This window comes from Anneissia japonica, unplaced genomic scaffold, assembly GCF_011630105.1.
Source record: "Anneissia japonica isolate Jap-2015-1 unplaced genomic scaffold, ASM1163010v1 scaffold232_len381862_cov165, whole genome shotgun sequence".
Lineage (NCBI taxonomy): Eukaryota > Metazoa > Echinodermata > Crinoidea > Comatulida > Comatulidae > Anneissia > Anneissia japonica.
Window position 1 is genome coordinate 243236 of NW_022702252.1, and position 16293 is coordinate 259528.

General features: G+C 34.1%; 1 protein-coding gene across 1 annotated transcript in view; it reads right to left on the reverse strand.

Moving 5' to 3' along the window:
- Positions 1-16293, reverse strand: part of LOC117103819 (serine/threonine-protein kinase D1-like) — a 48461-nt gene that overhangs the window by 9787 nt on the left and 22381 nt on the right. The window contains exons 6-13 of the mRNA XM_033244442.1: positions 14906-14977; positions 6833-6989; positions 5310-5433; positions 3810-3887; positions 1847-2126; positions 1150-1293; positions 573-683; positions 413-462 (exon numbers count right to left, since the gene is read on the reverse strand). Coding sequence (XP_033100333.1) covers positions 413-462; positions 573-683; positions 1150-1293; positions 1847-2126; positions 3810-3887; positions 5310-5433; positions 6833-6989; positions 14906-14977 — 1016 coding nt within the window. The remainder of the gene's footprint in view (positions 1-412; positions 463-572; positions 684-1149; positions 1294-1846; positions 2127-3809; positions 3888-5309; positions 5434-6832; positions 6990-14905; positions 14978-16293) is intronic.

Here is a 16293-nt window from a genome sequence, read left to right on the forward strand (position 1 = left end):
GTGGTGGACTTCTGATTGTGATATATGGAGTTCGTAACCAACACTCGTAGCATTGCTTGTACCCTTGGGCAAGGCACTATATTTACGTTTGCCTCTCTCCACCCAGGAGCATAAATGGGTACCTGGTAGGATGGTATGGTATTGAATGTATGGGTCATGCACATTTAAGCAGCAATGACCAGGGATACTCCCCAAAGAGCAGAGAAATTTGCACAATGTGCAGATCTGCCAATTCAGTATTCCGATTCTAAAAAAAAAAAAGAAATTCTTATAAATCAAATTTTCTGTTATTTGCATTAGTGTTTGGCCCAGAGGTATTTTTCCTAATTATTGTGCTGAAGAACCCATATCAAATCTGGCTAATGTCGGATTTAATTGGATTCAATTGCACAGCTCCTTGAATAATCCTTACATGAGAGTTAGGCGAGACGGGGACATGATACTGGCGCTGTATTATGGCCGCTGTGGGTTCCCAGGGACATGGCTGTAATTTCTAATTCCAAATTTGGAATAATGACCTCAAATAAAAAAAATACTTGATTCCAAGCAACAACCGTATACATGATATTAACTTACATGGAGAATGGCCACTTCATTTTTAAGTTGCGTTTCCTGCTTTGTTGGAAATCGTAACTTGTCGATAACTTTGATGGCAACAGACCTACCAGTCTGACGATGTACACCTACAAAATCAGATGAAAATTGATATTGTGTTTATTATATTACAATAATAAAAATAATAATATAGCCATGTTTTTTTTTACAATAACTACAAGATGTATCTAATACAATATTATATCGATTTATAATTATGATATTTTTTAAGGACTACCTAAACATACCGTAAAACTTCTAATAATAACTTGGTGTTACTATTCTATGATTGTTATTTTTTGGGTGTTTTACCATTGGAGTAGTGGGTTACTATTACTAGCTTAATGTAGGCACTTAAAAATAGCAAGCCTCACCCACCCCCAACGTCAGCAATTCATAGAAATATATAACTACAGTACAAGTAAAAAAAAAACTTTTGGTCAATGAACTATCAAAAGTTCTAGGGTGGGTTACTATTAGCGGGGGTTACTAATTGAGTAATGGGTTATTATTAGAAGTTTTATGGCTCATTATCATCTTTAAATTTAATCTTACCTCCATACACAATTCCAAATTGACCTGAACCCAGGATCTCATCTGGGGATATTTGATACACTTGACTTATATCTTTCTTTTCCTCTTCTCCATCATCATGGTTGAAAATGTAGTGGGATGACTTAGATGGTCCTGTAGGTACACCTTCAAAATTAATGTAAAGTAAAGTATTAGATTTCCTTTTTTTTCATCCTTATAGTGTACTACAGTGTTACATCACGATACCATGTGATACTACTCCGTTGCTATTGGTGACACAAAATGCATTCAACTGGACGCCATGTTCTCCACTGACAAACCATTGATCCCAATTTATAATGTAATTATTAAAATGTTGTATCTTAGTTTTTCTTTGTAAATTTTAACTGATGATTAAATGTGTGTTCGATAACTAATATAATGTGAGCTTTTGTGTTTTTAGTAAATTTTGATGGTAAATTATTAGGTTTTAAAATGCCTATTCCAGAAAGCCTATTCTAAACCATTCAGATTATGAAGTCATTCAGGCATAATGAAGGGTAACCAATGTCTGGTTGACAACAAAGGGCGCCACCATGTGTTGTGAGGACACGACTGCTGTACTCTATTAACAAAAAGCTAAAAAATTGGGAATATGTGCACACTGGAAAATCCCCCTTGATTATTGGGCAGATACTAAATCCTTTATAAATATTATTAATATTTAATATTATGTTACCATTACTGGATGTACTAGTAACACTAGTAGAGCTCTGTTGAGGCGTGACCGGCATCAGTGCTTGGCGTATTGACTTCTCCCACGACCTTGCAGCTGTGATCCCATGACCAGATTCAACCATGTTACGATCTGCTGCTGGTTCTGTGCTTGGCCTACGTATGTCCCCGATGTAATAGATTACGCCCTTGGTGTGGATCTCGAAGTAGTGGCTGGCACGAGTCTCGGGAGCTGCAGCACTTTTTGATGACTCCAAACAAAGGATTTCCGATAACGGAATCTCCTGAAAGGCAAACAACCAAATGAATATGAAAAAAATAATTTGTAAGTAGAAAGGCCTCAATTATTGGCATTTTGCTGTGGTGTATCTTGGAGCTGGTAACGGTTGAGAAGGTGAATTGGAGGGCTTGATGATTAAGTGCGGGGGGTGCTAGCTGGCAAAATAAGGTGATATGACCATAATCTTTTTGCTTCAAAAATATTCAGTGGTGGGGAGCTTATTTTTGGGATGGGGTGTGCAACTGCACTGGCGTCCCTGTCAAATTCCTCACACCAGCAAGGAACATTGAGGAGGTTAAAAATATTTTTTTTTTATGCCACTCGAAAAAGTATACCATGAAAAAATAATAAACATAAAAACGAAACAGAAATTCCTGTGTGAGCACCTGTGTTAACAGTTTCTCAATAAATAAGCCATGTAGATATATGAACAATTATCATATTAGAGAGAGGGACAGGTAAAACCAAAGAAAGAGTACCATCAGAATTTGATAGGAAAATTGGCCATATGGCCTTCCAGCAATAAATAAGGTAGTTTCACTGGTAAACAGTTGGATAAGGTACACTACACCCACAAAATTACCCTTTAAGTTATACAAGATAATCCTCAGTAAACAGTCTACAATAGTTTTTGTACTGATTTCTATTGGTTAAACAACAATTTTTTGATACGGTGCTTTTCAGTCTAAAACACCAGCTTTTTTTTTATGATAATCTGTAATGTGTTGGAAAGATGTGGTTCTGTTTAAGAGAAATATACACTTTGCTTGATATTTAAAATTAAGTAAAACTTCAAATTGGGGAGAGAAGAGTAACTTTATCCAGGAAACTAGAAAAACAAATGATTGGAGATAATTTGTTTGAATTGTTAATAAATTAAAGGCAGGAAAACAAAGGGTCAAAGAAAGGTACCTAATCATAGTAACATTCAGTGATAACTTTCTCCCTACAACCCAAAAAAGTGTTATATTACCACAAATAATATATTACCATTCTAAATTATACATGGATCTATACCCAACCACAAGCTACAGTAATATTTAGTGCGCTACCAGGCAGTGGTGGCACCAGCAGGTGGCAGGGGAACATTTTCCTCTCTGTCGGACAGGCCCAGACCACCTGTCATCCGACGCATGACGTCTTCGTAAAACAAAATAAGATAAAAAAATAATAATTTGCCTATACAAATAACGTTATTTTGACCGCCAATCAATTAATTAATTAATTAATTAATTAATTGTGGTTTAAAATCACTTTTGGACAATACTAAGCCATAAAAACTCACCACGTGAACCCTAAAAGGGAGTTTTAATCCCAGGCCATCGACCAAGGCTTTGTAGGCCCCCTGGCTCTGGAACCCCCGTCAGACATGTTGGACCCCTTGTTGACAAATTTCTGGCGCCACCACTATCAGAGTTAAGCTCTGTGCACACTATCACATTTTATGTACCAATAAATGTAATATGATATTATCATGTCCACACATAACACAAATTTGTCACATAAAATATGATTGTGTGGACAGAGCATAAAGTCCTATTCAGACTATCAAATTGTATTGACAAAAACCATGTGACATGCTTAAATATGGTCATCATGACATCACATCATGATTAAATATAGGAACATCGTGACTATATATGAGCATACAACAGTTTAAAAAAAACAAAACAGTGTAATCCCTCACCTTGTAGTACCTTGTTGTATTGTCACTTTGATACATTGTCACTGCCTTGCTGTCCAATCTCCAATAATGCCGCTTTCTCTGTTGAATTCACAAAAACAATGTTTTGAAGTCAGATTTTCATCCAAAATTGTATCAATAAAGTTTTGTTTAATATCTGTCAAAATGAGAATATGCAAAAAGCATGTTCATATACTTGACATCAGAGTCCAAATGAGTTACCAATGTTGTTTCCATTAGAGGTTGAAGGTGCTGATAATATGCTTAACCTACAAAAGTACTTTGCAGAAATTACAACATCATCATTATAATTATGATTATACAGTGACAGTACGAGAACAGTGGGATCATTTTTCCAGGTTTCCGCCTCTCTTCTGAACTAATTAGAGACTAATCTACATGTAATGTACTGTCTAGTGGTACGTATCAGAACACAATCATCAATTATTGAAAATTAAACACAGTTTAGACATAAACAAATTACAAAGGAATAACATTAGCTATCACCATTGGTTGGATTACAAAGGCACATCCCCCACCAGCAAATCTCATTCAATTCGCAGTGGAGACTTCCTCACTCTAAGTAGGGGTAATGTGCAATCACTTAGTACAGGTATATCCAGGCATTAAGGTCAGTCCGGTGTCATTGTTATCATGATTACTGGTAGTGTCTTCAAAAATTTTTTTTTTTACAATAAATGTCAGGCTAATGTGTTTAATGTACATATAATGAAAAGCAAAACCAATTTCTGACATTCTTCGTGGATGTTTACTTAATGGTTATAAACTAGATTCTTTAACATTACATAATATTACAAAATAATCTATTTGTGCCAGCAAAACCATTTTTGCCTAGTTGTCAACTTTTTAAAACTAGTTTACTTTATATTGTAACTGTTCAAAAATAACACTGTGTTACTTTTAAAACAGTTACAATATAAAGTAACTGTTTAAAAATTAAAATGAGTTGAGACATACCTGATTATTAGTTATTTTCACCTTATATCTTATACTCCCAAGTGGGTAATTATAGCTGTTGTCAGGGTGTGATGGTGGTCTTGTATATCAGAAGTCTGAAGAGTAGGCTAGCCTTCGAACTAAGGATGACTGGTAATACAGTCCTAACTAAACCTGTACATACACCATTTTCCATCCACTACTTTTATTCTTATTAAATTATTCTACTGTTTGTCTTACCATGCTTTTAATATTTGTAGTAATTTTTATGTATACCAGATAAAATATATTGTAAAAATTGTATGGTTTAAATACTTCACACACACATGAGGTTTTTTGTTAAAATTTTGAAGACTTTTGAGTACTTGATCTGTTTTTGTTTAACAAATATTAACTCTTCTCAGTAATTTTTGAATTTTCTAATGCCATTTTGTATATTTTATACATGCTTGCAAACAAATAATTTACTGCTATTACTTGCATTGAATTGAAACTGAACAGAGATACCATAAATAAACAATAACTATGCTTAATTGTATATCTTACCATGTTGTCCCTGCTGGTATAATGCACCATCCAACCCTCCTTTAGAACTTGAGATCCTTTTCTTTTTGTTTGCTTTATAGATTGCACAATTCGCATCAGGGGAATGTTGTTACTCTCATTCGGACTGTAAGAAAACCAGCACAAGGCATATATTAGTATTGCAAATGTTATCCTCAGGAGTCTCCTGGAAATTAAAATGGCCTACCAAACTCTTGCGAGCAAGCAAGAATCTCTGTGAAATTAGCCCATCTTCCACAAATTCATGATATTTGTCATGTTTTTGATAATAGCTTCTTTAAATAAGGAACCCAATAAGGAAGAGAAAATAATAATGGGGGGGAAAATGGTTTACCTTTTCATATTTTTCACTCCATAAAGAAAATATTTATGTTCATGCTCATTGTTTGATATGGAGGCATGTGGTTAATAAGTGGCAGAGATTAGGCTTTCAATCCAACAGGTTACTGAAAATTACTCGCGTTTTTCTCACTCGTGAGTATGAATGGGATGCTATAAAGAATGTGTAAGCATTGACATGTAATTGACTTGACTAGGATTACACGCAGCATTCATGTGCAACATTGGTGTCAATGACCAAGGTAATAGCTCTTTCCGTGAAAATGTTACAGAAGTTTAACATTGATATTTATCAAGTAAGGTATATCATCTACCAGCAAATTTTTGACATAAGCAATGGCAATACAATTCCCATATCTAAACCAAAACAATACTATTTATAAGCTACCATACATAATATCCATGTTCACACTATAAAGTTTAATGTAACAATTAATAAAAGTTTATAAGCTATGTTCCAGTATTAATTACGTACTAAATACATTCAGTATCAAACATATATAAGCAAAATATTCAACATTATCCATTTTTTTAAATACAGTGGCATAACAACATGGGAGAAGGAGAAGGGACAGGTTTAAGTGGATGGACACAAGGATTAAGTGAGGCAGAGGTAGCTAGCAAAATGAAAGGTTTAATGAGATGATTTTTAACTACTTGGGTTTAATTTATTTTTTTGTTTTTGTTTACACTAAGGTCATAATGACCCACAATCCCACCTTAACCAAACTATGCATCCTGTGATACAGACGTTCTCTAAGGCAGAGGTTCTTGACTATATTATGACAGGGTAAAAGTTTGTAGATTGAATCAATTTCAAGGTTCAATATGCAGTCACAAAACAACCTATGGTGGGTCTAATGAGGTGTAGCTGCTCCCAGATGAAAATTAAAAAAAATGTTAAATGATGCAACAACTGTGGCTTTAACTATAACAATTATAATGGGTATTTCTGACAATATAGGCCTAGTTGTAAAAAAACAAAATGCAAAATCACTAAGCTTAGAAAAACAATAAAATATTATATTTGGCTTGTTCTAGCGGGCCGGACAACATGCACTCGCAGGCTAGAAATGGTCCGTGGGCCACCAGTTGCAAATTCCTGCACTAAGGTCCTGTTGTCCTGCATATTTTGCACTCTGTGGAAAAGTGATTCATTAGTGTACCTTAGAGGTTGAGGAGTGGAGTCTGTATCTGGAGTACTACTCCCTTCCTTATCTTCATCATCCTTCTCAAAATCACTTGTAATGCTCTCTGCTAGTGTGCTACTAGTTTCTTGATCCTCATCCACCGATGCTGGTTTCTCTGGAAATTCATCATCCCCTGTTAAAATACAAAAGTACATAATTATTACAAATATCTTGTAGAACAAAATAAAAACGTGAGAAGCCTTGGTGCTACGGTCAAGTGCTCACTATGAACTCAAAGTTTTAATGACCTTTCTGGAATGTCAATCGAACTTAACAACTGACCAATCAGAACAGGCCAGGAATATGTGCTGGTACTACAAACTTAGGAAATGTCCCACAAACACATAGTTTACACCTATTGATGGACTTTAGCAACAATATCCAAGGTGTGGGTTTTAGAGGAATGGTTCCTTATATTAAATGCTATCTATATTAGTATATTACAAACTTTCTTATAAACATCTGAAATATTCAACCGTGTCCCGCTTTGGGACTGCTGGCCAGTCGTACAACTGCTGCTCTAAAGACAATCGTAACATCAGGTTAAGTTTAGCATAATGTACTTTTAAGTAATGTAGAATATTTTAAAACTTATTCCAACATACTTTTAATTTGTTAGCAATTTTTTTCGTAAATTTTCTTTTATGTTGATCCAATAAAAAAAAAAAAGATTTGTTAGTTACATTTTGAAGACAAGTTGTTCACTTTCTCATATCGTAAAACCGAGTATAATATCAGTATTGCAGTATTGTTAATGAATATCAATTCTTGAAATTAATTATTATTAGATATCTGTATTATTAAATGTCAATATTAATATTAAATTGTATCAAATGTCAATCAACATCAATATTAATATTAAATAACTTTACAAAATGGCCATGGTGACAGAGGACAAAGCCAGCATGACAGGATTGGTTGGATCAGCAGCAAGTCATATAAATTATGCTACTTAGTACAGCTCTGATATTGGATGATAGAAGCACTGAAGCATGCAACTAGTATATTCTAATTATAATTCTATGTATCTAAATACTGCCCTCTATGATGACCACCTTTGATCTACATAGTGTAGACAGAATAAAATTATTCTGTAGGTCTTTGTGTAAACCAACCTCGAGTATAGGTCCACTCCTTAATTTATGCCCATTTTATGTACTAAAGTTTCCCAGAGTGTGATTTTAATGAGTAGCCCAGTTGTAATTTACAAATACAAATCAGAAATTGTACTTTTTAATTAGGCAAGCAAAGTTGAAAAATTGCTTTTTGATTGGCCATCCCTACAAATATTTTTTTTTTCCTCCGGTTATATGCCTATCCCAAAATTTGTTCAAAGGTGGGCTTAAACCAGAGGGAGTACATTCACTTACTGATCAGGCAATACATTCCAGGCCCGTATCCAGGAGGGGGTTTTCTAGCAAACCCCCTTCTTTGGCGAACCCCCTCTTCAAATTTTCCAAATAAGTCCTCCAACCCAACTAATGCACTGCAGACCCACCCAGACACAGACGTTTTCAAACATATCTGCTTTTATAGCATTATTTAGAACCATAAAGCACAAAAACCCTCTTGCTTTGGGGGTTTCGGCGACCCCACCAGGGCTCTACCGTGGATCTCACACCCAGAAAACCCTCCCTTGGAAGAACCTGGCTACGGGCCTGCATTCATAAATTATAAACAATATTTTTATTCCAAATACCTAATTTCTTATTAATTATAAACAAGTATCAATTGATTTAGAATTACATAACAATATTCTGTTATATTATCAAGTTATTCATTAGCCTTATAGTTTGACACTATATTTCATCCAACATAAACTACTCTTAAACCAACAACAGAAGTTTCTTCAAGCGATACTATACTGAGAACAATAAAAATAACCATAATAATACCAACACAATAACAACAGTACAGCAAACTCATGGGAACTTATATTTCAGAGTTTTGAATGCTGCAACAATATAGTCAGATTCCTGCATGTTCTCTTATTTTGCAGATATTTAGCTTCCACAAATGAGCAGAAAATACAATTACTAAAAATAAATTAGACACAGGGATTAACAAAGCAATAAATTAACATACTGGTAGCTCAGCATAAAGAAAATAAATAAGAATGTTACATCAGATGAGAAATGCATTTAAGACTTAAAGCCGTTATTGTCAAAAGACATGGGGAAAAAAATGAATTTATAGGAACCGAGTTAAGTTAATCATAGGCAGAGCCTATGTATGAGTGCTGATGAAGGCTAGGAGGGCCTATGTACAAGTGTTGATGAAGGTTGGCATTTGACAATGTTTTCTGAATAATAATGTTGTTCTGCACATTCATCAGTCTACTTTCATAATAAGGCCCAAAACAATAAATTTTGTGATGGCCACGTCTTTGGAAAATACTAAAAAAATGGGTAGGCCAGTACGAAAATTTTGTTTATGCCTAGCAGAAATTAAAAAGTAGAACATACACAAAAATACAACAAAGACTATTTTTAAATCTACATTAAAGGGCAAAATGTCGCATAACACTCTCGCATCACCTACTGTCCAGCAAGATAGGCTTAGGTCAAGTTTTATCAACAGAGATGTTATAACATTTAAGAGTTAACATATGGTTTAACAATTCTATTAATATACCATTAAGAGTTATATCGTATGGTATAGCATGGGATATAGTAATTGCTGGCGCATGAGCAATCAGTACACAGAGGTAAACAAAATTTAGTAGTGAACAAGACCCTTAACACTCAATAGTGATTAATTATTGAAATATAGTCATCTTGCTAATAAGGTCAGTAGCAAAAGCCGTGGAGTTAATAAACTTATATAGTAACATCTCCCACTTACGTACCCCTCCATCTCAACAGATTTCATAAACGAGAAATTTTGTAATTCAGAGAGCGAATTTTCATTCCATTTCAGTGGTGTGGGTAGGCCTAGGCATATGCTACATAGTACAGGACTGGGTAAGCCTAAGCCTTGCCATGGAGCAAATTTTTCTCATGAAATATCATGACTTGGATTTTACTGTTTTCTGCAACAAAATAATACTGTCCAGAAGCCAAAATTATCTGTACTCAATGTGAAGTATTCAATTGAAGTGATTAACATAATTAGCAGAAACTAGTGTTATTATTCTGCTCATACAGATAGCGAATCCATTCAGTTAGCGCCCCCAATGAACTAAAAGTGAGATTCTTTATTCCTAATGTACAATAGCTGCTTGAACAAGCATGCTCAGCTCAAAATGGTATATATCTCGACTGAAACCAATTAATATCTCTTGCTTTAAACAAAGTTTTGTCAATTTATTAACTGAAATGCTTTCTTTCTTATCTGAGGTAACATTTTATATTATTTTTTGATATTTTTGAATTTTACGAAATAAAATTTAAGTGTTTTTGTAATTAAAAAAGATTGTTTGTAATGATGTCATTGTGAAATGAGTTTGTAAAATTGATAATTCGTAATTGGGAGGATAGGAGGTTTTACTGTAATAGCGCAACTCCCCAGGTTACATCACAATAGTTGCGTAAAAATTCTCAAATTGTGGGCTTGATTAGTACCAGTTTGCTTTAGTGCTGAAGTATTTTCAATCTGAACTATTGTTTTGTGCAGTTGACTGCAACATTATTTAATCTCACAAATATCTGCAGTAAAAAATTAGTGATAGCCATGTCTCAACGTAAGAATACAGCAGTGCCAAGTACATAAAAACAAATCCACAAGAGTTGACAGAATCGGAAAATGTTCATAAACTTCTATGAAATAACACCAAAAAGTTTTTATTAATATATGACAATAAAAAAATATATACTTTTTAAAGATCAGACTTTCAATTTCTTAACCTATACAGTACATGCATCTTTAAAAAAATATTATGAAGTATTTTACAGAAAAAAACAATATTTTTATATTGCGATGTAAAGCCATTGAGCAATTTTCTGAACATGTAAAATTCCCATATTTTCAAAATTCAATTTATAAAATCCAACAGTTAGGGGAATACTTTCCTTTATTTTAACATATTTAAATAAATTAGTTTTAATGTTCATCAACTGCAAAAATCAATTTTAGTGAAAAAAATTATACATTAAAACAAATCCTATATTGATGAAAGCTCAATAATATGTAGAATTGATGAAAATGTTTTAAAATAAAGTGAGAAAAGACAAGTAGTTTAAACCATTGTATACAAGAGTTTAGCGCAAAAACAGCCCAAAAATTTATACCCTGCCAAAAAATGGACTGTTCCAAATCTAGTTGTTAGTAGCGAGACACTGCATTTCAATTGCTACATCAAATTTATTCATAACTAAATCAAATTTGTGCTTAAAATGATGAGTTACTATCTATCGACCAAATGTATGACTCTCAATTCAGAGGACCTAATAAAATATGTAGTAAATGTAAATGCATCTGCATATAGTATTTTTTTTTACAGGTAAACAAGCAAACCACATGCATACACGGGAGATGCATACATGGACCTAGACTCAATTTAAACCAAGTGAGACCTGCTTGTTTAATATACTGTAGTACCAACAAGATCAACAACTATGTATCAAACTAGCCCTTGTTTAAGCCTTGGCTTGTGATCACAAAATAAATATTATCACGTAGGTAAACAAAAGTGAGGTGATTGACCTAAGAAATGGGACCGCCCTTCTGGTGAAGATGAGCTCTCAGTCACTGGCAAATGGTACAACAAACACATTCAAATAATAAACGTGTTAAGGATACAACAAAAGTAAAGTAGGCCTACTGTAGTATGTTAAAGGGTACTGATATATTAGTATCTATTATGATAGGGCCTTTATAGGGCCTTTACAGACTAAACGATAATTGTGTACAATTTGCTATAAATTCGAAAATGAGTTAATTTAACTGTTATACATTCTAAACTTCTCTATTTCATTTAACTGTATGTTTATATTAATTTTTTGAGGTGTTTTATTCAATGTTCAGAATAGTTAACCATCATGTAACAACCGAATGACCACATACAGCAACTACATCCATGAAGGTTTGCAGGTGGCCTCACATAACATACATATGAGTACATCCAGGTGGAATACAATAGATTGAGTCGCAACCCAATAGCAATGAGACTTGGAAGCAATCAGCATGAAATTGTGTGTGAAGTCAAGCTCCGGAGAAAACATTTTTTATATGTTTTAGAACTGAATTTATTTTTCTAAGACAGATAAAAGTTGTTTGACGAAAAACTGGGTAACGGTTAATGAGATACAGATTTTTAAAGATTTAAAAACTGGGGGAATGGTAGAAAAAAGGGTGATTACGCCCAGTTTTAAATATTCAAAAATCAGTATCTTATTAAGCGTTCCTCAGTTTACTTTATTCTGTCTTAGAAAAATCAGCTCTCCAATATATCAAAACAGTTTTTTTCTCCGGAGCCTGACTTTAAAACCCACTTTAGTATCAAAAATTTGCGTTACAATGAATATACTTGGAGCATTTATAAAAGGCAGTGGATGTTTAGCCGATAGAATGCTTAGTTGTTTTAAACAGTATTTTCATGATGATTATAGTGAGGGCACAGTCAAATCTCGTGTTTATAGATAGTAAAATTTGTTTATAAAAATACCCTAGTCTATCAGCAAGAATGAACATACCTCATCTTCGTCGGAGATACAAAAAATTAATATTACTAATATATAACAGCAGGCCCATAACTAGCTTGATTAACGGTTAGGATTAATTTAAAAACTGAAAGGAAGTCACTTTCTGTATGTAGGAAATAGGTGCCCCCCCCCCCCCCAATATCCCAATAAGTGATCCAAGAAAATTGTAGATGTTCCGGAAATATGCTTTCCGATATTTTCAGGGAGCATTTTACAAGCATAAGACTAATAGTTTTCTTTTTGAAAGTAATTTCTGCCTTATGAAATTTTAATTGGGTGCTCTTCCAATCCCCGGTCCAGTGGTTACGGGTCTGGAAAATATTAACATTGATAATAATAATCAATAATATCATCACCATAATTTATTTATAACAAAATGAAAGTAAGTTAATGTTATTGTAGAGATGAAATAGAGAATATATGAAATATTACAAATTAAAGAAGCAATCAAAGCAATACTTGTTAGATGTTCAAATTTGTTAGCATCCAGTACTATGCTCATTCAAGCATGTTAGTTGGAGAATTAGGTCAACTATAAAAGCAAATGGATTTACAATATTTACAACAACTTAACGCAGAAAACATGAATAATACATCAACCTTAAATCAAATCTTTCATTTCCAATATGCTGTTCCTTTCTGTCATAATAATAATAATAATAATAATAATAATAATAATGATAATAATAATAATAATAATAATTACAAAAATAATAATAATAATGTAAAATAGAACTTTGATAAGTTAATCAATTTAGCCTCACACAATATAATAGGAATCTCAATGGCAATAATTTCATGACGACAAAAATGGATTTGGGTAATTAACACTCTGCCTGCCAAACACGAAGATCTCCGTGTTTGGTAACGCAACACTTGACTGCCAAACACGGAGATTTCCGTGTCTCAGGTTTTTTTTTATGGAATCCGATAGATGAATTGTTAGTACCGACATGTACTAACAATTTGATCACTATATTCAGTCTGGACCGTAATCATTTCACTATTTGTTTATTTACATTGCCGTAGAGCAGTATTGATTTACTTTCACGAAATCATGATTATCTCAGCTTCGTTGTGCAAAATTGCGTAAAAATGTCCAAAAGTGAGTCATTTTCATTTTACTGTTACGGGTCACAGATTGTGATTAGATTAAATTGTTTGGTACCAGTGTAAAGCTAAAATGTTTTTAGTTCTTGTAGTATTCACTACATGTCAATCTGATCACATACGCACTCTCAACGAGCTTCGGAAAAGTGTTAAAATTTGCTAAAAAGTTTGGTGGTGGCTGATACTATTTTTTTAAACCCCTGGCGGTGAGAGTGTTAATAGCCATAAATACTTGAAATTTATTTAAAAACATTACAATAAGCATTACTAATTAATTCAACGTATTTCCAAAAGAAGTATATAAAGTGCAGAATATTAACTAATGACAGAAAAAGTATAAGCCATGACACACACAGGTTGGCCATGACATATAAGGTGGCCAAAACATATACAAGCTGGGCAGGACACATTATAAGCTAACCCAGTCACTAGGTGGAGGTCTTCGCTGTCCAACTGGGGATGAAAAGAATTTAGGTGTGAAGGTGGGGGCCTTGGTACCTAGAAAAAAATGGTTATTTTAGACAATTTTAAAAAGCTGTTTGAAGACATATGGCCAACAATTTTTGTTCAAATTGTTTTTTTCCCTTTTGTTGGTCCAGGTTGTGGCAGAGGGAGGCTGAGGCTGCTTAACTGGGAGGGGCTTAAACGCTCTGTACGAGCTGCTGCCTCTCAGCAGATCATGCAGGCTGGCCAAGACATATCACAGACTAGACAGAACACATGAAAGCTAGCCAAGATAGATGCTGGCCAGCAGACACAGGGTGGCCAGAATACATAAAGGTGGCAAGGACACATTAACACATACAGGCTGGCCAGGACGCAGACAGGCTAACCAAGATGCACACTGACTGAAATAAGTAAATCGCACAGCATCCTAAGATCAGGTATGGGCCAGTTAATTAAACTTTTTATCACTTATTTAGAAAAATGAAAATCATAATTTTAAAATTATTATTATTAGAATTAGTATACCTTATTTATAACACCAAATCGAAATCATACCTTTATTATAATGAATTGTAAAAAATTATTTACCCTTATGATCTCACGAGAAAGAAAAAAACATTCTGTTACTTGTGTTAGTGCAAAGGGTGACATTATGAAAGTTTTCGTTTGCATGCTTCTTTCCAAGATCCACTTCAAATTCCAAGGTTAAACATTAGGACACACATCAAAAAGTAAACTTGGGCAAATCATATAAAATAATGAATAATATTATTAATAATTGGTGTGAGATGTAGGTCAATAGGCGCAGAACTATGTTAATAAGAGGTGGTTGCAGCAGGCTGGTACATACCTTCTTGACTCATGGACGACACGTACCAGACCGGTTGACCATCATCAGCTTCCTTAATGCTCCCACTTGAGCCTGAGAAGACAGCACGCATTCTACTCTATCAATTCATCCGACATGTTTCATTTCAAGATTATTAACTATTACTACAATTTTACCAAAAAATTTGGCATTATATTAAAGATAGTAGGAAATACCCATCACCAATAAAAAAAAAAATATATAAAAGAATTATGATACTAGAATGACCAAAGCATTTTGACCCAATGGTCAGTATACCATATGCAATAGTCAGTATACCTTGAATGAAGCTCAACAGGAGAGAAGCATACAAATCTATCAATAACATGATGCCAACCGGTTATTCAGGAGCAGAGAGGAAGATTTTTGTTGGTTTGATTTTCTTCATTATCTTCTTGCTCATTTTTTCCTCGATTATTATGATGACGATCAGTGCTGTCAATTCTAACATATTTAGCTTGCAGTCTTATATAACTTAATCCAGTGGTGAGTCCAGGAATTTGCTAACAGGGGTTCAAAAGGTCGGACAGGATGAAACCCTCTTGTGAGGGTCATGGTGGAGAGATTTTATGGTTTAGGATGCCCAAAATTGTGCTTGCAGACCACAAATTTAGAGACACTGATCAAATAACTGTGTTTTTTATCAGGAAAATAATACTTTTAGTCAGACGATTCCGTCATAGCTTTGGACAATGGGGAGTCGAAGCTTAGTCGGATGGCAAAAATTCCCCCAACCCCTGTTGGTGTTTGAGAACCTTGCAGAAACAGTTAAAACGGTTAAGCTCTTGCTCTTAATTGCTTTATCTTTTATATGGGGTAATGCGTGGTATAATGTAGCTGTACGATGTTTATATATTGTTAACTTATGCGGCACACACTGGCCAGGATAATTACAGATTGCCAATGCTAGGTAGAGGCTGGCCAGGTCACCAGGGTGGCACCAGAATACGTCTGATAGTCGGTGGGGAATGGTGTCTTAGCTGTCCCAACTCGGGTTTGACGATTTCTGACCAGCAGGGTTTAGGGGCGTAGCCTTGAGGGGCCCTGGTGCCTAGAAAAGCTTGGTAATTTTGAGAAATAAAGAATGTAAGTCTTGAAACTAGAATTCATATATTAAATACAAACATTATATATTTAGTTTAATGAAAAAAAAAATCTATATCAAAAGATTACTTATAATATCAGTCACAAAATATACCAAATCTTTTAGAATGGATTCAAAATCATGTTTCCTGTATGCCCAGCACTGTGTACTTAAAAACACTGGCAAAATCATATGATCCTGTCACATTTTAAAATGTACCAAGAACATTAATCACTTTGCTTTGAAGGGTAGAACCAAATTCAATTTACATCCGTCCACTTGTAAC